The sequence below is a fragment of the Larus michahellis genome, chromosome 7 (assembly GCF_964199755.1).
Source record: "Larus michahellis chromosome 7, bLarMic1.1, whole genome shotgun sequence".
Taxonomy (NCBI): Eukaryota; Metazoa; Chordata; class Aves; order Charadriiformes; family Laridae; genus Larus; species Larus michahellis.
In genome coordinates, this window is record NC_133902.1 from 4,072,161 (window position 1) to 4,096,365 (window position 24,205).

General features: G+C 54.7%; 1 protein-coding gene across 3 annotated transcripts in view; it reads right to left on the reverse strand.

The window, feature by feature from the left end:
• Window positions 1-24,205, reverse strand: part of SMG6 (SMG6 nonsense mediated mRNA decay factor) — a 117,561-nt gene that overhangs the window by 35,494 nt on the left and 57,862 nt on the right. For 2 of the 3 annotated variants that reach the window (XM_074593602.1, XM_074593601.1), the window contains exon 13: window positions 16,365-16,566. In XM_074593602.1, the coding sequence (XP_074449703.1) occupies window positions 16,365-16,566 (202 nt within the window). Of the gene's footprint in view, window positions 1-5,408; window positions 15,771-16,364; window positions 16,567-24,205 lie in introns of those variants that run through there. The other variant, XM_074593604.1, reaches the window with a different exon arrangement.

Below are 24,205 nucleotides of genomic sequence, written 5' to 3' on the forward strand. Positions count from 1 at the left end.
CAGGGCAGTCACAGAGCTACGCGCTCATGTCCCCACACAACAACCACACAGGGCTGGAGGAAAGGAGTCTCCCTGCTCCAAGCTGCCATAAACCTCCCCTCCCCTCCCCGAGCCTGGGATTAAGGGACCAAAACCTCAGCCCAGCCCAGGATCATTCCCAGAAGGACACAAAAAGGCAAAGGCTATCTGTGCTGCAGAGGTCACCGAGGACAACGGCGGACACCGCTAACCACTGCGATGTGCCAAGCTTTGTCCGGACATCTCATACAAAAAAAAAAAAAAGAAAAGAAGACAACAACAAGCTATAGTTGAAGATCAGGATGCGTGACCTGTTGGAGTGCGCTGGGCTTGGGCAGCCAGGCCAGCAGATGATTCAATGCAAGCCCTGTGGCAGCATCATCAGGTCTGAACTGGAGACAACGCATGAAATACGGGGACATCTGGGGACAGTCATCCCAACCGTGTAAGATTTCTCAGGCTCTAGAGGCACAGGGAGGTGGGAGATGCTGTTCAGCTCGGCACACGTGAACCGAAGTACACAATACACCAGGGAACATCTGAGAGCTGGGTTTTTTTGTCCGCACTCGAGGTGGTAGGAGATTAACCACCAGCAGCATCCTGAACAGCACGTGGTGACAGTGCTACGTTTGAGGACTGCCTTGAGGAGACATTTCACACGTGACAACTCTCCCACCTCACCACTTGAGACAACCTTGGCAGCTAGTTTGTCTGGGCGGGCAGCTTTTGGGACCAGAAACCTCCAACTCCCTGTTCCAGGTCACAGCTCTACCGGTGGCCGTGGATTTCTTCCTTAGACACCAGGACAGCCACAGGTCATCTTGCTCAGGTGCAAACGTTCTATGCTAAGCCAAAACATTTCTTTTCTTTTTCAGACTTACTTGATGTAAGTCCAAAAACTGAGATGACATCAAAGAGCCCATTGAGTAGATCCCCTCCAGAAACGCAGAGGGACTTTACCTGGTTAGCACAAACACAGTTCCCCTCCAGACTTCCTGGGAACAGCTGAAGCAGCGTCGCACTTCAAAAACCAGCCTGCACATCACAGGGGTGGGGAGGAGCTCAGATCTGGCCCAGGATTGTTGACAACCATTTCAAAGCCCAAGGAGGATCACACACAAAAATCGTCACAGCCCTGGGGCGGGGGTAGGGGGGGGAACAAAATTATCTTTGTCCCCAGGAGATGGCCTGTAAAGGCAATGGCAGGGCAGGAGCCGTCACATGAAGCGGTCAAGGAGGGCACGCAGCCTGATTTAAAGGAGAGAGAGAAGAAGATTTAGATGATGGAGCAATGTAACCCTCCTGGAACTGGTCAGTGATTGTTTCCCACGAGCTACAAAGAGGGACGTCCCTTCAGGACTTCGACCCCTGCCAAAAGAGTCCATCTTCTTCCAAGGGATGGCAACTGCCAGCAGCTCTGTCCCTGCTGCAGTCCCCAGCTCGGGTCTGCCGCTGGCTGGGATCTGAGGTGACCTCCAGAGGGACAGAGGAGACCTGCAGGAGCCCAGGCTCCGCCATGGCACAGCGTGACAATCAGGAGATACGCCGCTTCCTGGAAGAACTGGAACTGATGTGCAAATAATGAGAGAAAAATGTGGGGCGAGGGAGGGTTAAGGAGAGATTAGTCTGGGGCACACTCTGGGAGATACACAATGTTAAGTATGAGGGCAAAGGAAATGAAAACTGGAAACTCAAACACAGTCAAGAATCCAATCCCAGCCTGGGCAGGAAGTTTACACTCTGCTTCTAAATATACATGTTTTTAAATCAACAAGCTTTCTTGTTCCTCAGCTCTACCGTACAACCGCACAGGAGAGCTAACCGGACAAAGGCACTGCCAAGCTCTGCCCGTCCCCAGGTGACAAGGCACGGGCGATGGAAACCCCTGCCGCGCCGCAGAGAACAGAAACGAAGGCAGGATCCCGAAGAAGCTCCGGCAGAGCAGATTCCCGGCTCCAAGCACCCTGCTCAGCGCGTCGGCGCCCAGTGCCTGGCAGACAGACTCTCCCGTCGGTCTCCAAGTGCCATCCATCCATGCCCGCAGACCCGGAGAGGGAGAGGCAGCGATAACCTGTGGGCGCGAGTCAGATGCGGTGCCTCTTTCCTTCCTGCTCTCTGGCCACTGCGTTCACGCTCAGCAGTCGGATAGTCACATATTTTTTTAATTTGATATAATTATCTCCTAGAAATTACTGTACACAGCCTCTTGGGATCTAAAGCAATTAAGTGAAGATAAATTTCTTTCATGGAGCAAGCTGTCAAAGGATGAAGCAATTTCATTCCCCATTTGAAGTGGAAGCTTTGGGTCATGCATGGTTTATTTGAAACAATGCCATCACCTAAAGCTGCTGATCTTATCTGTCTCCCTCTGTCTCTCCATTTCAAACTGCTGAAGATGTGCAGCGTGGCACTGCCTGAAGTGATGACATCTGGCACCCGGCCAGCCGCAGAAAACAAGCTGCTCCTCCCCGAGCCTGAGTGCAAGAGGCCAAGCATTCCTATTAAAAAGGGGGAAACCGAGGTGAAATCTGGGAAGAGCTGAAAAGTGGGAACCCTGCCCAAGGGAACAGGAGACCCACGAGCTACGGGAGGAGCGAGGTGCCTGCAGGAAGGAGCGGCACGGCCCAAGACGGCATGGGAACACGCAGCGCATCTCTGGTGGGTAACGGTCTACCGGGCTTCCTCTTCATCACCAGGCTGTCCCCACGCCATCTAAACCAGGCTTCGAGGATTTCATCACGACAAGGAACAGCCCATGCGCCGCAGTCTGTGTGAGGAGAGACATGGCAGGCCAGAAATTATACCCCGTTAACACACACACACACACGCTAAGTCTCTCAGAAGTTCCATCAAATTCTCGCCTGTCCTCACATCTCACCATGCCAAGATGTTTCATTTTAGACAAAAAAAAAAAAAAAAACACATAAAACATAAATTAACTCATTTAAATAAACAATTCTCCAAAGTAGTGCTTTTTACCCGGAGAAGGGGAGGATGGCCAGAGATGCTGTGGAGCAAAGAGCGGCCACGATGAGGGCCCTGCCATCTCCACAGGTTAAGCACTAAAGATGCTCAGATCCTCCCAGGGGAGGAAGGTGTGCTCCAATTCCCACAGGATACAGGCATCGGCCAAGCTTTAAGCAACCTAAAGGTGCCACCCTGCCCGTTGAACAACCCTCACCTATCTGTTGGGAACAAGAAGGCAGAGGACATCAAGAACAAGTACGAATGGATCCTGAAGTCCTCCTGCCTATTCCTGACAGCAAACCAACCCCACTCGTGCCACAAGAGGCCAACACGCCCCCAGAGCACGGCGTGGGCAGGGAACGCGGAGAGCAGTGGCTGCTCACGTAGAACCATAGACTCATTTAGGTTGGAAAAGACCCTTAAGATCATCGAGTCCAACTGTAAACCTAACACTGCCAAGTCCACCACTAAACCATGTCCCTAAGAGCCACATCTACACATTTCTGTCATCTCATCCGGATCACTCAGGCAACCTTCAGAAATGCTGCCCCTGGCGTTCGTTCAGTCTCTAAACCACCCAAGAGCTACCCAAAACTCGCACTGCCAGAATTATGCAGGTAATGGCCCAGAAATCAGGCTCCAACTGTCCTCCAGCGATGGCCAGTTACTGCACGGGAGATGGTTCCCTGTTGCAGAGGTCAGCAGCACACCGTGACTCGCTGGGACCTTTGAAACTGCGAGCCCCTTGCTGTCCCCAGCCAGCATTTCCACCTCCTCGCCCGCTTTTCTGTTTAGCAGCTGCTCCGTCTACACACTTGCAAGGATATAATCATCCAGCGCATCCGTACAGGTATTCGCTCCCGTTCCCACCTAGCCAGATCCATCCACACAACTCCCTTCCAGCTCTCCAGCCTACGAGGATTTTACCCCATGCAGCGCTACAGGATTGGGGCAGAATGGCTTGAAAGCAGCTCGACAGAAAAGGACTTGGGAGTGTTGGTTGACAGCCGGCTGAATATGAGCCAGCAGTGTGCCCAGGTGGCCAAGAAGGCCAACAGCATCCTAGCCTGTATCAGGAATAGTGTGGTGAGCCGGACTAGGGAAGTGATCATCCCCCTGTACTCGGCACTGGTGAGGCCCCACCTCGAGTACTGCATTCAGTTTTGGGCCCCTTGCTACAAGAGGGACATTGAGGTGTTGGAGCGTGTCCAGAGAAGGGCTACAAAGCTGGTGAGGGGCCTGGAGGACAAACCTTATGAGGAACGACTGAGGGAGCTGGGGTTGTTTAGCCTGGAGAAGAGGAGGCTGAGGGGAGACCTTATCACCCTCTACAACTACCTGAAAGGAGGTTGTAGAGAGATGGGGGCTGACCTCTTCTCCCTGGTGACAAGTGATAGGACGAGGGGAAACGGGTTCAAGTTACGTCAGGGGAGGTTTAGATTAGATATTAGGAGACATTTTTTCACTGAAAGGGTTATTAAACATTGGAATAGGCTGCCCAGGGAGGTGGTAGATTCACCATCCCTGGAGGTGTTTAAAAAAAGGGTAGATGGGGCACTCAGGGACATGGTTTAGAAGTGGCTTTTGTCAGGGTGGGTTAAAGGTTGGACTTGATGATCTTAAAGGTCCCTTCCAACCTCAACAATTCTATGATTCTATGATTCTATCTGTATAACCCCAGTATTTCCCATGTGATTAAGCCTCTGGTATGTCTAGCGGGTACTACGGACTTCCAAAACCTGAGGTGTCCATGCCAATACCGAAGATGTCTCCTTTCCCACGCCAGGGCAGTCACTAGCGAGCAACTCTCAAGCCACAGGGAAGTCGGTGAGGATGCTCGTGTCCAAAAGCAGGTTGACGCTGCAGTTGTGAGAACAGGCAAGCGCTGAGCAAATTCAGCTCCCATGGACCGGACTGATCAGAGCATTTCATCCAGCAGGTTTCTGCAAAGCTCAGGTCAATGTTGATCAAATCTTTGTTCGCTAGGACAGAAGCCGAAGTAAAAAAAGATACTAGTACTAGAGGGAGCTAACAATACAAGCTGGCAATGGGTACGAGTTCAAGAAGCATCTGGATGACTTAAGAGCGTAATCAGGGTCTTCAAAAGCAACTTCAGCACCAGGAATGTCATATGTCACCGGCAGCTGGTAGGTTCCAAAAACACACATCAGCAGACACGCTCTGGAAGCCCTGCTCCATGGCCACTTCTCCACGGGAAAGATCACGCGTGGCCCGGACATCAGGTGACCGGACACAGAAGGACGAAGCAAACACCATCTTCTTCTGTCTACAGACGTAAATCTCTTTCCTCAATAAAAATGGATGCTATAAGAAACGTTACATCATTTATGCTTAAGGTAAATACAGAATTAAAATGTAAATCTGCTCTCTTGTCCACAAACCAAGCAGAGCAGGCAGGCAATAACTTCTCAGACCTCAGAAAACACCTTTGTCTTCATACTAAGAATTTATTTTTATACATGCATCTACCTGTCCCAAGTACAGCGAAGTTTGGGGAAAGTTGGCTTTTTTTTAAATAAAGAAAATAACTAGTAATATACACTATTATCGTCTCCCTCTAAAATATATAAACGTCTACACAAATATTTGCTACATGGTGGAGAAAATGCTTCATGTGAAATGCCGGTATGCAAAAGGTTATGGCAAATGTTGTTAATTTAAATAAATGATGGGGTTTACCATATATTTAAGTAAATGCATGCAAATATGTTATGGGGAAAAGTTTGATTAAATTATCTGGATTAAATATCCAGCATTTTTAGTGTCCCACACAGACAGACCAGCGGCAGTAACGTTGCTCACACACGGCTTACGTTTAAGAAGAATTTTTAACGCTTCCCAGTGAACCTTCACTTAATCCCTCCTCGTTTTCCTAAGGGACGCGGGTGGCCTGGGGCTGAGGCACGGGCCTGAAATCCTGGGTATCAGGGGTTTGTTCTCATCCTGAAGTTAAGGCTTCCTGTGGGACCCGGGTCAGTCCCTCAGCCTTGCGTACCTCTGTTGCCAATCTCTAACGAGGAAATTGCTTTTCCTTCTGCCATAACGTGTTGTGGAGATACGTTCATTAATGCCTGGGAAGCGCTTTGACTTCAATGACGGCCAGAAAAGAAAACAATACATAAGACCATGGTGGTGTCTTCTCTTTCTGGTTTGGGATGTGACAGCATGAGGACACCGAGGGCTACACGTCCAGCTGGCCACAGGAGCTGGGCTCTCTGTCCTCGCCCAGATTCAGCCTAGCGCCGGCAGATGGATTCGGCATCCACAAAAACAACACGAGGTCCGGCTGGGAGCAGAAACGTGGGGAGCAGACTCCAAGCTCAATGACAGAGGTCACCTTCCGTCTCCCGTAGAGACAGAGTAGATCCCCATCTGTTATTTGGGCTGACCACTCCCTGCATTCCACCCAGTCCACTTCTCTGGCAAGCTTCCCAGGATGTGGATCTTTCTTATTCAGGATAACAATGAGGAATTATTAATTGGGTCTTTTTTCGGGTTTCCTGAGGTCCTTCCAATAGCCGCTTTGGTGGATACCACAGCCGCCGTTGTCTTCAGCAGGGATGTTTTAAGCATTTCGCTTGGTCAAAGACAAAACACAAGTAGTGCCATGAACCAGGGTCACCCCCGAAGCTATGGCAGGGTCAGAGATGCAGAGTGAGACCCAGGACTGAGTTTAGTACCGGAGCGCAGAGTCCGAGCGGTGGATCCAGCAGGAAAAGCACGAGGCAAAGAGGCAACCCTGAGTCCCAGGGCCCTCCTGCACGATCAGAAGCGCCACATTAAGTCTTGAGCACCACAAAGATTGCCCGAGGTGAGGCCGCACTTCATGCCCAGGGACCGGCTCAGCCAGCCAGAGCAGCCTTTCCATTTCCTCAAGGTTTCTCTGGGTAGCAATAAGAGATGGCTCATTGGGAGAGGATCCAGCGTTAATGGTGTTTTAATGAGGCCTTTCAATATACTTACAGACTAATCAGCAAATTCCACGAGGTCTGGACTCTAATATGTCATTCTGAGTACACTAGGCATGGTGAATACCTCTTTTATAGCCAGAGCCACGCGCTCTCGGGGCCCGATGTCCCGCCAGTGGCAGGTTTTGTGCCGTTAGGGTGCTGGTGTGGCAGAAGCGATGCCACTACCTGCTGAAACGCCCCAAGGGAAACGACGGGTGCGTGCAGCAAACGCCGAGGAGGTGCTGCACAGGAGACTTCATGGTTCGACTCCCCTTTCCGAGGTCACTCCACTGATGCCGACTCCGGGAACACGCGGTCAGCGAGTTTTGTTGAATAGGACATTTCCCGTTTCCCAAGAGTCTGTGCCGAACCTCTGGAAGCAGCTTTTAGGACAAAAGGACTGAACACAAAGAAGTTTTCCGTCTCATTACATAAACCTGGCCTGACGACGACAGAAGTGAAGATGTTCGATCACGAGCGTCATCTGATCTGCATGAAAAGACCCAACGCCGCCTGAAACCAGGCATGGGACAGGGCTGATTTATCCTGTCGGTCTCTGCCTCGAGCGGATGATCACATCGCACTTCCAGAAAACACTTAAAAAGAGCCTTTTGCTGACACCAGAGCCAAACTGTGCAGCGCTGGCTGAGGAACCGCACACGTGCTGGTACATGTGCACGGCTCACACCCAGGCTGCCTGATTCACTTGGAGCCGAGGCAGTGGCCAAAGCGCCCTGTCCAAGACCTGGAGGAGAGGCGAGAGGTGGATCCAAGGCTGGGGGAAGGAAGGGGAGGAAGGGATGGAAACGTCACGAGCCGCTTGAGCAAATTCCCCACGGCTTCCCCATGCACCGGGGTGTCGCTCACTCCCTCCAGGTGCCAGGAAAGAGGCATCTCAGGGGTAGGAAAGGTTGTTTCCACCAACTGCTGGTTCTTCCCTTCCCGCTTCCCCCTACAAGAGATGGGGCTGCCTGGAAGGCAGCACCTCGTACTTCCCTGCAAGCCCTGTCCAGACCACAAAGCCGCTCTCACGCTCGCTAACAGGCGCGTTAAGAGAACATGTGTAACTGGATCTTAACACGTTGGCAGGTGGTTCCTCACCTCGTAGTGAGGCTGCAGTTCTCACACATCAGCTCGCAGCTTCGGGACGGAGGTAAAGCAGCAGGACCCCAGCTCTGCAGAGGGGTGCTGGCTGCAGGGACCGCTCGATCCGCTCCTCCTGGCCATCCTGCCTGCCCGGCCAGGGTTACGGGATCTGTTAACACTCGGCTGTGGCAAAGAAGCTGCAGAGCTTTGAATTCCCGCTGCCTTCAGCGCTGTTTCCGCAGCTCGATGCCACGGCTGTGTTGTCACCAGGCAGGCAGTTGTCCTCAGCCCGAGCGCTCCGCAGGGCTGGGACGAGAGGACGCGAAAAGCCTGTATGCCCCAGAGACTGCAGTGCACAGGATACGGACTGGATTAAAATCTGGTCAACAGAGGTCTTAAAATGTCAGCGTAAACAGGAGGGCAGTCCTGGCGGGGCCGCAGGGAAGCTTGCTTGGGCTTATGCTGTTTAACAATAGGTTCAGTGACCTGGACAAAGAAAACCTTTGCTGATAAAGTCCGCAGATTAGACACCCTCTCCTACCCTCCCGAGCTTTGAAGCGAGCAATTCACCAACAGCCAAAAACCTCAAAATTGCTGTCACCTACTCCCGAGCAAACAACACGCTGTTTAATACAGCTACCTGCGAAGTTACGCCTCCAGGAGCGAAGGCTGCAGGACGCTGGGAGGGTCCGGTGGGAATGGAGGAGAACAGCAAGGCACAGCGGTCGCCTCCTTACAAGCTGGTGAAGCTCACGGAGCAACACACCGAGCCTGGACACCTCAGAAGCGCCGTGAGAAGAGCTCAGGGGATCCAAACCATGCCCAGGGGGACCGTCACACGTCTCTCGCTCCATCTATTCGGCTTATCGAAAGAGGATGGGGACGGGGGGACTTGGGACATATTTATATCCGGGGGTCAGAGCGGCAACGGAGGGCTCCCCAACCGACAGCAAAATTCAATCAGTGCAAGTTGAAAGGAAATAAGTTTCGACCGGAAATAACGCACGTTTGAAATTGGCTCCTGCAACAATTGGCTAAAGATCCCGACGGGTTCTCAGCCTTTCGAAATCAAGGCTGAGTGCTTTCTACAAGACCTACTCTTGTTCCCTTGAAAATTCCTGTGGTTTCCCGAGGGAGAAGAGACCAGAGGAGATGGCCACAGCTCCCCCAGCTTCCCAGCACACCCGGGGCTCTCCCGGGCTGGGTTCCCCGCTTCCAGGACTGACGCGCCCCACCGTGGGCTTCTCTTTGAAGAGGGGGTTTCTGACCTGTACGTTCTTCCCAGGAGCTCCCTGCTGTTCAAAGCACCTTGCTGACAGACAGGCAGGTGTGCCTGGGACACTGCCCGCCTCCCCAAACCCGGCGCCGGGGGGGGGACACACAGCGGCCCCCGCAAACAGAGCCCTAGGCAAGGCACGGGGGAGTACTCCAAGCCCAGCTGTGACATTTCCTTTCACCTATACCTGTACAGCTGTTTCCTACAGGGCTGCAGCCTCCAGTGAGATGTGTGAGGCTTCTGTAGGTGCTTGGGAACAAGACGGAACAGAAACGCTTCACACCTGGCCCCCAAAATTACAGCACGCTGGAAGGTGGCCAACATAAACTGGCAGAGTACCAGTTGCAATGGACATCAATTAAGAAGCCTGTCATCCTCAGACTGCAGGGTTTTCTTTTTGCGATCTGCATCGCTCCTTAAGCCTTCAGCAGCACCAGCGCTGGAGTTTTCCAGATGGGATCATTTCCCTCAGATTCCACTCGCTAGATTTATTACAGTTTTTTTTTTTTTTCTTTTTCAACCCCCCCCCCAGCTTTTAAGAGCCTGAACTATTATTCCACATTGCGGATTTCTCCAGAGCTGTATTCAGTGTCCTCGTGCAGCGTTAGTGCTTGTTTGCCATGAGTTCCCTTTACCTTCGGCTGGAGAAACGCACTTTTAAGAATACGCTCAAAACTCTCTTAGCTTAAAGAGTGGTTAAAACCAGAAACCAAGCGATAAACGAACAGAAGACCTCCCTGGAAGATGCCCTGCCCAGCCCTAGGAGATGCAGCAGCACTCACCAGGACAGCACTTACACCCATTTCTGTGAAGTTACGTTTAAACCAGCACAACAGACACCAGCGTACCCTCCTCTGCCACCCAGACCTGGGGACACGGACTCGGCTTGACACTTCCCACTGCGCCGGTGACCCCCGGCAAAGGCAGAGAGAGGCTCCCGGGGTGTCCACACAGTCCCTGGCACTTGCGGTTCAAGGGAACGCCAAGGATGGACGAGGAGTTCACAGCAGGTGGTATTCCGCGCGCTACCTTCATGGTGGCATAAAATCCAGCCTCTGCTCCATCACCCAGTGACATCACCTTCCAGCATGGCCCATAATTTAGACTAATTGCCTTTTACTATCCAAAGGCACCACATGAAAGGGAAGGTCGAGGCTGGGATGGAGTTCAGATACTGGTCAGAAAATGTAAACATTTCTAACTCCGTCGCCTCGGGGCTGCCAGCTCCTGCCAAGTCCTCGCTCCAAGCAGGGCTGCCTGTGGCAGGGATCTTTCCCTGCTTGTTTGGAAACCGAGGCAGGCAGGAATGGAAGGAGTTTTTCAAGGATGATGACTCCTTGGACTCTCCTACTTGGGGCTCCGATCTCTGCTCACAGTTTCCCTTTTCCTCTCTGGACCAAACTCCAAGCTGGAAGCTCTTGCTCTCATGGGCTGAGCGCATTTGCCTGCCAGCTGGAGGGAGATGCTCAAAGGCTATGGAATGGGAATATGGAAAGGATGCTGAGAAAACAGTTACATTTGCTCACTGGGGTTTTCTCTCTGCTTACAAAGAGTTTGTGCTCTCACAGTCCTGGTTTTGCTACCCAAACCTTGCAAGAAGTCCTCCCAAAATCACTGTAGTGTGGCCACTCTAACGTGGATTTCATCCTTGGCATCCCAGGAGTCATTAGGTCTCAGAAAGGACAAAACGCCCGGTGTTTAGAGGCATGACAGAGCCCAGTCACTCTCACAGCTATTCCTCCTGGGCTTTTAAACCTGAAGCTGCCTTTCCAAGAAGCATCAGGCATGCCTACAAGCTGCCAAGAGATATCTGCAAGTCTTAAGAAGACTGAAATACTGTAAATAAGTGAAGTGAATAACAAGACAGGACTAATTTTAGCCCAAGCCTACTATGAAAGGCTCCTAAACAGCTAATTCAAAGGCTACTAGCTCTGCAAACCTAGAGCACGTTGGGGCAACTAGAGAGAGGGTTAAATTTAGACTGTCCTGGACAGTACGGAGGAAAGAGATTTGCGTTTTCTAAGGAGAACAAAGCTTGGATTTTAGGCTATCTGCACTGCCAGGTGAGTAGGGCAAACAGCAGGAAGCAAGTACTTGCGAAACAAGAACGGCACCAAGTGGGGGAAGCCAAGTGGCCAACCTGGAGCTTGGAGGAGCCAGCCAGCACCCAGTTTGTAGGTCTGGGGCAGTAAAATACTGCTCGTTATTTTTCAGAGCCTCGCATTTTAGGGCTTTCATTTGCCTGGTGAGGTGAGGCAGGGTTGAGACTAGCCGAGTGGTGAGTATCTGAGACAGTCCACTCCACACATGAGCACGCACATGAGGGGAAAAAAAAGTGCCTTTCTGTTTCAGAGGAGGGAACCACAGTGACTAGCCCTATAAGCATATGTATTAATCATGCACCGTCTGGTTTTAATCCACACACTGCTGATCCTGCGTCTCACTGTATTGTTATCAGGGGAAGGAGTATTTCTCCTCAATCTTATTCACCAGCCAAAAGTCTGAAAATGCAAAAAACACATTTGCGAAGTGCCTTCCCAAGGACCCTGGGCCCCGGACCTGGTGAGCTGGGGCTGCTGCCTTTTTATTGGCGTTTAAAAACCTTTTATTAACGTGTGTCAGGGCTGGGGGAGGAGAGAGAGGCTCAGGTTTCAGGACCCCCCATGCAGAGAGGTTTATTGTGGGAAGGGACATTAACACTTTCTCCTCCACATCGCCCTGGCCGGGGCATGTGGCAGGGCACACGACGCGGGCACAGGCTTGGGCGACGCACACCTCGAGCCCACGCAGAGCTTGCAGGGATACGGGCAATCATGTGCCTGCGGAGAGGAGAAGGACCTCCCTGCTGTGCTCCATGCTGGGCGATCTGCAGCCCTCCCACCAGCTCCACGGGGCAGAGCAGGATGCTCCCGAGACAAGAGGGTTCAGCGAGAGCTTAGGAAACCAGGACATCTCCCAGGTTCCCAGCCCAGATGCACCATCACTAGGACTTGCTTTAACCTCAACACAACCCAAGTGTTTTCCATTACAAGGCCCCCACAGCAGCGCCGCACGCTGTCTGATGCATCCCCATTTGTTACCTTCCTTCTTTCCGCACCTTAACTCTGCCACGCTGCTGTTCCCAGCTCTCGCCTCGGGTACAACGCTGGGCGAGCGAGGTCCTGGCAGCGTCTCCTTGGGCTGCAAACGCTGCAGACACAGTGTGACAGGCTCAGGCACCAGGCTGCATAGTTTGCTGTTGACTGGTACGTTCGATGGTGTTCCATCACACAAGCTGCAATGGATATCTGCCCAACATACGCCCAGGAAAACATCACCAAGTTATGCTCACCCCACAGCCAGCTTTTGTTGGTTACAGCTTCAATGACAGTGCAAGAGATGATGGGAAGCTCTAAGTGTCACACTGGCTCCAGCAGGAATCTGAACGCGCAGCTTCATGGCAACAAACGGAGTCAGAACATTTTCACTCAAAATAAGAGCCAGGCCAAATGCTCAAAAACTTGCTGAGAAACTCTGGCTGAATACTGCGCTCCATCTGCTAAATGGGACGCGGAGAACAAAAAGGAGTGGGAAGAGCAGCGTTTGTCCTATATGGCTTACAAAACAACCATCCTCTTGGTGGAGCCAATAACCCAACACCATTTTAAGCCCAACAGTCCCCAGTCTTGCCTTTCAACAGATTCTTCTCCTCCGAAATTTCACAGACTTGTTAAAAAATGATGGTGCAAAAGCACAGGGTAAGGACTGGGAGCATCAGCAAGCAAGGCGAGATATCATCCTCGCAGTAAAAAGCCAACCGCCTCTTCCTAGCCATGCAAGTGATGGGAAAGGTACCACAGTGAGCTTCCCAGAGCCACTTTGGCATACCAGGACCCTCCTCCCAGCCCACAAGACATTCACAGGGTGCCATATATAGAGCGCTACATTTTCTTTGCCTCTCCGGCAAAGAGCCGTCAGGAGCTTGGGCTGAAAACTGGGCCAAGACTGAGAAGACGAGAGAAACTGGGTGCAGAAAAATAACTCCCGCTAAAGAGCAATGAAAAATCAGTACTAGAACGAGCTCTTGCTGCACACAAAAACCATTTCTCACCTGCTCGCAGCTCAGTCGATTGGCAACCAACAAGGAGCAGGCAATTGGGAAAGTTCCTGCAGCGCGGCTGGATGTGGTACGTGCCCGGTAGAGCTCCATCGCTCAGGGATACAGACGCCCTTGTGCCACCATGCTCAGCATGGACACGGCTCCCTTCCACTGCAAACAGCCCAGAGATGCATCTGCTGAGGAGTCAGGCTCATCTGGGCTCTGCACGCTAAAAGGAGGGCAGGGAACAGATGGTGGACAGGGGACCGCACACAAGGATCCCCCGGTGAAGTTGGATTGGGGGCTTCTTTGCAGGGAAGCGCCTTTTTGTATCTTGCTCACAGTCCTCCCTATGGGCTCACACCTCCCCGGCTTGGGCTGTATTGCCTTCTACAACACCCCACCACTGGAGAGTCAAATAATTCACTTCGTTAATACTGCAGGAGAAGATTTGTGGAACGAGGTAGTCATTTGACTGTTAACGATGCAGCTGCCACTTCCAGTCCCTTTCTACAGCTTCACCGAATCACAGAAAATGGGGTAGGAGCATTCAAAGAGGTCACTCTGCCTCCTTTTCCAAGGCGGTTCACCTCCACCCAAGTTGTACCCGAGAGCGCCACTCAGCCCGCTTTTAAAAATCTCCAAGGCTGAAGAGATTCTGCAGAATCGCTAAGGAGGCTGCTTTCAAGTGCTTAACTCCGCAACGGTACGAAGCCTCTCCTAAAGTCTAGTCTTAATCTCTTTTGCTGCCATTTATGCCCATTCCTTCCTGTGCTTTTCAGCATGGAGCTGGAGGACGGCTTGTTCTCCTCCTCTCTGCAACAGCTTACTGCATTTTCCCCGAATTTCCTCTAGACTAAAAAGCCCCAGCTCTTCCAGTCCTTTCTTGGAAGGCAGGCTTTTGAGATCTCTGCTCTGTCTCGCTGGTCTCCCCTTAACCCTCTCGGGTGAACTCCGCAAAGCGAATACACACACCCTGCTGTTTCACCAGTCTGACCGTCAACGGAAACACTGGTCACTACTGGATCGAGACGAGACCTCGCAGAACCTGTTGCTTCTGCTCAGCGCGTCCAGGGTAGCGCTGGTACCGGTGGGTTCCTCCGTCTGCCTCCGTGTGATGTGTTTGGCGCGTAAGGCAGAGACCAGAAGACACAACACAACACAACACAACTGGCACGCAACCGGGGCTCAGACCTGCACAACCGCCAGCGACCACCCCAGCCTGCCCGGTGGGATCACGGTTCCAAAGTCAGCTACTTTCAAACCAACCAAGACCCACAGAGGTGGCAAAAAAAAAACCCAAACCCAAGAAAGAAAAGGGGGACGGCCAGCCTGGCTCCTTCTCTCTGGGATCTGCGTTGCCTTCTGAGCAGAGCTGGGCCGGTACCACCGTCCCCGATCATCCTGGATGCTTGGGTGGCTGCTGCTGCGCTGTGAAGGGCACCAACCCCCACCAGTGGTGTTGCGCAATTTTTTCATAAAGCAGCAGGACCAAAGGGAGCCAGGAGAGCAAGAAAACTCAGCTCGGAAGCTCAGGCGTAGCTACAGGAGAAAGACACATCTCTTCTTTTTACGCACGTGAGCGCAAGTGCCCGGCAGGGCAGGTAGATGGCACTCCGAATAAACCGGTGTGTGGTTAGAAGAGGCAGAGTTCAGGGAATACCGACCCCCTCCCACAAGTTATGGGGCACCAGCCGCCTCACCCGCCTGCTGGGGGCTCTGCTTTGCGGCTGCTGGGGAAAGAGTCCCTGCGCAGAGCGTGGGGCACGGGCACCGTCCCCAGCACACACTGGGCAAACAGGCGGCCTTAGGGCAGCAATGGCAACCACGTGCTTGTTGGTTTAGCCCCTTCAAATACAGCCTTGAAAATCTGTTTTTCCACAGTGACATCCTGGACTAAGGTGCTTGCCCAGACTGGGAGAGCCTTCAGTTTTACTGGGAGCCCGTGCTCCTCTGCTGCAGGCAGTGCTGCTAGCGCGGCCCGGGCAGAGAGAGAAGTGAAACAGAAATTCACACCTCTTGGTCCCTCTGTGACAAAGGTCCTAAATTTCTCACCGTCATTTCAGGAAAACGTCAAGAAGAAGTGGCACACGGGAAGGCACGTTGCCACCGTCACACGCAGGCTCTCCACAGAAACCAGGCCCTGCAGCTCCACTTCTCCTCCCGTAGCACCGACCGCTCGGGGAGGCCACGCCGCGGCTTCCCAGATGAGCAGCGTTTCTGGTGCTGCGATTCTGCCTCCGAGCAGGAAACTGCCGAGAGCCACTCTTATCCTGCCGTGCCTCCCAGGGCGTGCAAAACAAATGCCATTGTGCCTCTTCCATCCCCCATCAGGTTCAGACACGTTATCCAAGTGCAGCCCCCCAGGTCCCTTCTGGCCAGGTGGTGGCAGAGAGCAGACCCAAAACCCCACATCAACAAGGGAACTGATTTCATTATTCTAAAAACAAACAGCCAAAGGAAAGTTCAGGCTAGAATGGGCTCCTAGAGCAAAGAAAGGAAAATAGAGAGCGGGCAGTGGGGAATGCTTCATATTCCTAAAAGCCTTTTGTACGTTAACACATGGTGTCTGCTTCTCTCTAGTCACCTATTTATCACTCTCCTCTTTAGAGAAGGAAAAAAGTCCTGGCTGCCTTCCTAAGGCAGAGTTTTGTGGCCGGGGGGAGGGGGAGGGTGCTTTAAGCATGATGCAAACCATTTGGAGTGCACGGAGAGCACTGCCAACACAAGCTGCACTATTTAAACAAGTGAGGAAATGATCGTATATACAACATGCCAGCGAGCACACACACACCAGAGGAAGTCGAGAGGGGTTTTCATGACACAGAGCTGGATGTCAGCGGCTGAAAGGTCGATATTTTCCCTTAACACCCTTCTCAATGACTTAATCGTGTTCCGTTTGCACAGAAAACTTCCCAAGAATAAAAGTCTGGAGGAATCGAGGGGGGATGTTTGGCCTACTGCTGACCTTGTCCGAGGTCCTCTCCACGTAGCAGGGCTCCTGGGGGGCGACCAGCAGGGGAACGAAGCCCGAGAGCAGCCGATCCTCTTCCAGGCTAAGCAGGGCAAGGTCGTCATCTGGGTCCTTGTACAAGGGCACCTCCGACTGATTCACTGTGGTCAGTATGTTACAGAAGTCAGCCAGCGTCGCCCACACATCTACTGAGACCCTGGGAGAACGAGGAGAGACGTGAGCAATTCGGGGCTGGAATGCGTTGGGAGTTGCCTGCAATGCTGCAGCGAATACCAGAGAGGTGAGGCGAGGCGAGGCACGCCACCACCGCCGCTGCTAACCTACCCCATCGGGAGGGCTCCAGGCGCAGCTGCGCTGGCACCGAACCCAGCAGGGCTTGTAACCCTCGCCCGCGAGCGCTGACACCGGCCACCCGGTCCCCCTGCACGGGGAGGGCTCTCAGGATCTCGCCCGTCCCGCTGCTCTGCCCACCTCTGCCCGCTCCCGAGCTGGCACACGCGCGGGAAGCAGCTTCCCCGTGCAGTGCCGGCAGGAACCCAGCTCGTTCCAGATGGGAGAAACGCTGCTTATTACTCAATTTCAAACCCTGCCAGGATGACGGACCCATCCCCTGCGCTGCTCTCGGGGCAAAAGAGGCACTTGGGGGGCTCCAGCCAAGCCCAGGGCACCCTCTCCTTCGCCTGGCTCTTATCTGCTGCAGTCACGCTCTAAAGCACAGAGATTTTTTTTTTATTTAAACCCCACCTACTTGGGGGGGGGGGGCGGGTTAAGCTGCATTTTGCTTCTGGCCACGGTTTCCACACTTGCGAGTGACCTGCAAAGCTGCCTTTGCAGTGTCTCACCTTCTTGGAACAGCAGCGATGTGTGGGGAGCCGGGTGCGAACACAAGGCCACCGGCAGCCCTGGACCGCTCTCTGCGCATCCCCCTCACACATCCCCATCGCTGAGCACACCCTGGGGAGGGCCCTGCACCCCAGAGAGGGTCAGTATTGGGGAAGCAGGCAACGAGCACGGAGGCACTGCAGCCAACTGGGCTGCCTCGTACCGCGTTTCTTCCTCCTGTTTCTGAAAGCACTCAGATAGGGGTTTTTAAGTGCAGAAACTGGGACGAAAGTAGGGGAAACTGGGGCTGATCCGCTTCTGGTGGCAGCAAGGAGGGCTGTTCCTCCAGCCCACACCTCTGGGGCACCGAAAAGCGCAGGGAAGCCAGCATCGCCAGGGGTGCAGCAGTGACCAGCGCGGCCTGAGGCTGGCGGGAGGCCCCCTGCTCTTTGAACTGCTCCAGGTGGACAGAGTCTGCACTCGGTTATTTACGGGAATCAATGTACCAGGAAAGCACGCTGAAATGAAACATCTTGTTTTCAAGAGCGTCCTGGGAGCCAGGCAGAATGAGGAACCATTAATCAAAGCCCGGCACGTAATCAGCACACATGTAACGCAGAGTCGCCCACGTCCCTAAGCCAGCCCCAGCCCGCACGCTGGAGGAGAAGAGGTCCTTCAAAGCCCTCTGCGCACAGACACCAGGAGCTGGGTTCATTCACAAAGCTCCATCGCTTGGCTCAGCCAGGTCTGGCTGTCAGAAATGTTTAAATATGGAAAAAAATAAACAGTTGCAACACGTTTTTCGGAGGGATCTGTCCGAGGCCCTTTGTGATGTAATGGGAAACGCTGCGTTTGTGCTACCAGCTGGAAAATAAACAGAGCTGCGAGGGTTAAAAGGAACTGAACTTTCCACGACCCCTATCTGCAAAAGAAGAAAATAATAAGAGGAATGATCCACTGCCCCACAGCCCTGATAGTTTATCCTCCGGCCCGGGCTGCAGAGACAAGCACCGGATGTGATAGGGCTGCTCTGGGCCACCTCCAAGGCGAGCTCTGCCCATGGGAGATGCACAGGGCTTGGGAGGCTCAGCCCTCCCCCAGTGCCCTGCTGGCAACTGGGCTGGGCTGCCTGAGCCCGGTCACATAGCACTGGTGGGGCCCCGCCAGCGCGGGCTGCGGGGAGGGCTTGGCTGGGATGCAGGAGGTGCAGAGGCTGCAGGCATCGGCGGGAGGAGAGGGATGGGGAGAGAGGCTTGCAACCGCCGGGGAACGAGAGCACCGGGGCGTCGGGGACAGTCGCCGATGCAGAGGATGTTCCCAAGGGGTGGGACAGCCAGGTGCATGGGACCAGAGCGGAGGAGAAGGGAAAGAAACACGTTGCAGAGAGCTCGCCGGCGCTCCCCAAGAACAGAGCTGCAGGCAGGGGATGGAGATGACCAGGGAGGGTGGGAGGAAGGCAGAGGGCAGCAGTAGGATGCTGGGCAGGTCTGGGATCCACGGGGTGGTAGTAGCGGGGTGAAGGAGCAGCCCAGATGAAGTACAGGGAGCCATCTCCCTCCACAGGGCTTTGCACCCAAAGTCAGAAAAACGCCACGTGAACAGTCCCCGAGCCGACGCTGCAAACGCCCTTGTGGCCACCCAGCCCGGCGGTCCCCAGCCCTCTCCCCCTGCCCGCAGCCCCTCCGGCAGCGCTGCCCCTCGCCACCTCCGGAGCGCTCCCTGTCACTTTATCCCCTTCATCCCCAGCTCCCTACAGCTTCGCGGTGCCTTGCCACATCTGTCATTTGCACTGGACGTGTTCGGTTTCCACCCTGGACTTCCTTCAGTCAAACCACAGGCTGTGCCGGCTCCCTGGGTAGCAACATCTCGCTGCACCGCAACCCTGAGCAGCTCCGCGGCAGCACCCTCTCACACGCAGCACCTCGCAGAGCCTTCAAAAAAGCCAACAAAGAAGGTGGTGTTGGCATTTCTGCTCTGCTTTTCTCCTGCAACACAGAGGTAGCACAACAGAGAGCGAGTCTGACAATTTTCTGCCGTCCCCTCGGGTGCAGCTCCTCCTCTGCAGTGCATCTCCCAGCACCGGCACCACCAAGAGCATTTACCGGCTGCCACGCACCGGCAAAGCCAGCCAGGGCTCACAGCTCATGCCGACACCGCACGGCCCCGTGGGTCTCCTGCTGGGACGTGCACTCGCCCTAGAAGATCGCACGACACTCAGGCACCCCGTCAGGCGCCTTCTCCCCGCTGCCCCTTCCCCAGGACAACACCGTGGCCACCTCCAGGCGTTACTGGCTTATGTCACCCAACGGCGCTGCGGTGCCGGAGCCTCTCTGCAAAGCCAGGCCAGTTCCAGGTGCCTGGAAGCGCTGTGTCCGCACAGTGCCACGGCTTCGGCGTCCCTCTGCGGAGGGAGGCCCCGAATTACTGACAGCGAGCCCAGGCACGCAGCTCCCAGGTACACGGACGAGGCTCTCAGAGCTTTTAACCGAGGAAGCGAGAAGGGGGTTAGCGCGAGGTCTTTCCTCGGAACGGGGGTTCATTCACTTCCCCACAGACACATTTACATTTGCTTATTCCACCCGGACAGGAAAAAAAAATAAGAGTTAATTTCTTTTTTATTGCCTCAGGATTCCAGGTTTAATGTAGCTGTCAGTGCGAGCGCAGCCCAGCTGCACGCCGACGGGACGCAGCCCGGCCAGGCGAGGGTGAGCGCGCCGCGCAAGTGCGCAGCCGAGCGCCGGGGCTTGGAGCCGGGTCTGCGTGGGGACGGCTCCTGGCGAAGACGGATGGATGCCCGTGACGGGGACAGCACCACCGTGAGGCAAAAGGCCCCCACCAAGGTGTGGGGAGAGCAGAGGGCGAGCCTGATGCTCGCCGAATCCCCACCGGCCACGACGCTCCGGTGCGAGCCACCATCTTCACCAGGGACATGGGCTGCCTGGTGATTAATATCAAGCACAATGACCCCATGTTACAAGCCTGCGGGGGCCTGTGGAGGTGGCCATTTCCTGTGTAATACCAGCTTGTTTAAACACTAACATTCAAACTCCACAGCTGCAGAACAAACCCGGAAAGCGCGGCGCAGAAGAAGCCCTGCATTGTGTTCCCTGGCCGCCAAGAGCCGCGCTGCCGTGCAGATGGCAAACGCCTCGGGCTCGCGCGCTCCCGGGGACGGGGGACAGGCACCCACCGGCTCCCGGTGCCCGCCTCGGCACCGCCGGACCCAGGGGAAGCCGAACTAAAAGCAGCTCCTCTGCAAGGAACGAAAGGGGTCGGTGGCGGGAGCTCTTCCCAAAAGGTGTTCAGCAGCCTTGCCCTGGACTCGGAGGCAGCTGCCCAGAGCAGGGACAAGGTGGTCACGGCCCCTCCGCCCCGTGGCACCGACGATTTCCCCTACTCTGCCCTGCACGTGGCGGTCCCTTTGGCCAGCCAGGCATCCGTAAACTCATTCCGCTCCCGGGAACCTGCCTTAGGAGTTAGAGGGACGCTCTCCTCCCCGGGAGAGGGGCCGTCTCCTCCCAGCCAGCTCTGCTTTGCCACAGCCCCCTTCTCCACGGAGCCTTTTGGCTTCTGCTCCACTCGACTTTACCTTCATTCTCAGCCAGGTTTACACTACCGAGACACCTCCGAATCCTCGCTTTGATGTCTCGATAGGGAAACTCTGGTGGCCAGCATTACTGACTAAGGCTGTGATCTGCAAAAGGGATTTTCCATTTAGTCTCCGGCAAACTCCAGTAAGGTCTTGGCACCCCCGTCCAAGCCTCTGTCCATCTCTCCCAGTGGGAGCTGCCATCTCAGTGACACTTCTCCGCAAGAGCGATGTGATGAGAGCGATCTGGCAGATCTCTCTGGGAAGGTAAGCTCTCGAATGTGCTCAGAGCTTTTGGATTTAATTTAATACTTGGTTTAAATTAACCATTTTTAAATGCTTGCAGACAGTCTCCACAAACGAAGAGGCCCTCCGCTCCAGCGTGGAAGGAGCGCAGATTCGCCAGGGTCAGCCCTGCGGCAGTTTGTCTGTCTCGCCAGTGGCTTCCCCATCAATTCTTGCGCTTCGTTTAGCAACGGAGTCATTGTGGCGACAAAGCAGAGCAAGGAGAAGCTTTGCTCTCCTGTGCCCAGCCCTCTGCACCCATCTCAGCCATGTGTCCCAAAAGGAGACGGATTCACTTGAACGACAACAGCCTCCTTGGAGATCTGCCTTTCGCCCCAGCTGCTGCCAATATCTCCGCATTAGGAGATCCACCCCGCTCCCCTCGCCCCGAAACTCCCTGCCACCCCCCAATCTCTGCAAATTACTCCTGGGGGCAGCTGGTCTGAGAGACGCTGCTCCAACCCAGTTGCACGGCGACGCAACTGCTTTAAGCGACCGCCTCTTCAGAGCTCAACGCAACGTTTGCTGTGAAACGCGCAGATATAAATTAATTCTGAGATACAGAAGTGACTGTTGCTTGCAGCTAGAAGACCTGGGAACACCTGGTCCAGAAACACAATCCCTGAGCCACAGGACACTGCTGCTCCGAAGCACAGATACCCACGGTCAGGTTTAGCTCCTATCCTGGAAACACCTGAGAAAAGAGCCACAGAAAACTCGCCGAGCCCCTCTCCCAAATTGCTAGAGAGGAAGGATCTCAGACACACACAGCAGCCCCAAGAGAGGGATGTAGGCAGCGTGTCACCGCTCTATGGCCTGAAAACGTGTCCCAGCACATCCCCTGAGCCAGGGTGACCGTGCAGGTGTGGCTAAGAGCTGGATGAGCGCGCCAGACCACAGAGAGCGGTTTGGGGAAAAGGCGTAGCTTCTCGTTCGGGTTGAATTCTGAGCCCCCAGCTAAGGAGAGGCCGCCTGCCAAGGCGCCGGGGTTCATCCCCACGCCCCCGTCAAGAAAAGGACCCCGAAGACAAGACGCAGGGTCTTCATCCCGCTCCGCAGAGCCCACTGGGTTTCGGCAGCGCTCACCCTCACACCTTCCCCTCCGCCTCCGTCCGAGCGGGGAAAAGCAGCGAGTTGAGGAATTTGGTGCGGGGTGGCGTGGTTTCTTTTTCTCTCTTTTTTTTTTTTTTTTTTTTCCCCCCAAATATCATAAGGCCTCAAATCCAGCAGTGTGATAAATGCATCCGAGCTACAATTAGGAAGATATATAGCATCAGAACGCGAAGGTCTGGGCAGCGTGGTGAAACGCGGGCTCTCCAGAGCCCCGGCTATGTTTCCCATTATGTAACCCTGGTCATGGGCAGACAGCCAGGCTCCAAATGAAAAAGAGACTCTGGCTTGGCACCGTTTCTATTTTCCTATCCTCATTCGGGGTCAGCGCAGTGTCATACAGCTGCAGAGAAAGCTCCGGGGATTAAACCTGGGAAAGACTCCAAGACCAGGACCCGGGTTCAAGTACCAGCTGAAAGCAATAAACCAACTGCCACAGCTGGGCTGAGTTTTAGACGTTCTCAAAGTCGTGTCCCGTTTCCCCCCCCCCCGCCCCCCACAAGCTCTCTTGCCCCGACGGAGAACGAGCCGTCGTGAACATGGGCGAACGCAGCGTGAACGGAGGCCTCGGGATGTATAGCCCCGGCAGCCCGGGCCTTAGGCTCTGGCGGAGTCTTGACAAGCTGCCCCGCTGGCCCCGAGCCCAGGCCGTCATTCTGGCAGCCGCGCTGGCCCCGGATGAGCTGCACTTTGATGCAAGCTCTGGGCCAGGCCTTTGCTCCTAGTGGGCTGCCAGGTAGGTACGGGGCCTGGTTTTTTCCAGAAGCTCTAGCACATTCATGGCATCCTTGCAGGGTGCTTCTGTGCTTTAAGGTTTTTGTTCCATTGTCCCTTTTCTGCGCCCACGCCATCAGGAGGGGGCAACGAAAGCGATGGCTGCGGAGTGCTGGGAGGCTGGTTTCCGCGTGTCCAACCAGCCTCTCCATTGGCGCCGGTGGGGACCTTGTGGCACGTCCCACCACTGTAAGGCACAGAGAATGCCCCTAACAGCACAGGACGCTTACTCAGTTCTGCAGCTTGGCATCTGCACTTGCTCCTCGCGTGCTCTCCCTGCTCCTGAGCTCACCCTGCCCATAAACCTTGGCTTACTCCAACACGCCTGCTGCTCTGACCCATGTTTTACTTCTAAACTTCTTTGAAGCTGCTCCTACCCAAACCCCCGGACTCGGTGACTCTACCTGGTTACCGAGCAGCCCCAGGCCACACAGCAGGCTTGTGTCAATAGAGAGCTGAAACACTAACCCAGCGCTCCCCTTTTCCTTTCCCACTTCTAGGGGAAACGTTGCGAGTCCTGGTCGTGCCCAAGAGCAGAGCTAGTTCCCTGCTACTCATCACTACCGGCACTTCCACGGAAGCTCAGCCACTGCTGTCCCAGAGTCCCGGACCACCAACACCCGCCACACAATGCTGGGTCAACACAAGAAGTCTGGGCTGAAAGAGCAGCCCATCTCCTCGCCGTGAAAAAGGCAGATTCCCCGGGTGAGCCAAAGTGCGAGGGTGGAGGAGCTGGGAGCCAACATGAGGAAGGCTGCCCATGCCCCAGAGTAAGGGCATGGATGGGGGTTCAGCCACCCTCCATGGAGAGGGCAAGGTGGGGAAGCAGACCTTTGCTACAAGATGAGGACCCTTGTTCCTCCACCCAGCAGACCAGGACCTTGCAGAGTAGAGCCCCCCAACCCATGCCCACTGCTCCCCAAAGCCACCATGCCACGGGGTGGGATGCCACCACCACCTTCTCCAGCCTCGATGGGCAAGCTGGAGCCCGCACCTGCTCCGGCAGCCCGGGGGGACGCGGCCCCGTGCCCCGCAGGAGCGGGAGGCAGCTCGTCCCGGGGAAGGCGCCGAGCGCTGGCTGCGTGAACCCAATCAGAAATTCCATCTCGAAGCTGCCCGTCGCCAAGGGCTCAGCAGCTCCCTGCGCAGGCAGCGCGAGGGGAAGGGGGGATTGGTGCAGGCGGGTTCACGTGACAGATCCCAGTTTGAGTTCCTGCCCAAAGATGGGCAGCAGTTCACATGAGCAGGCAGCGGT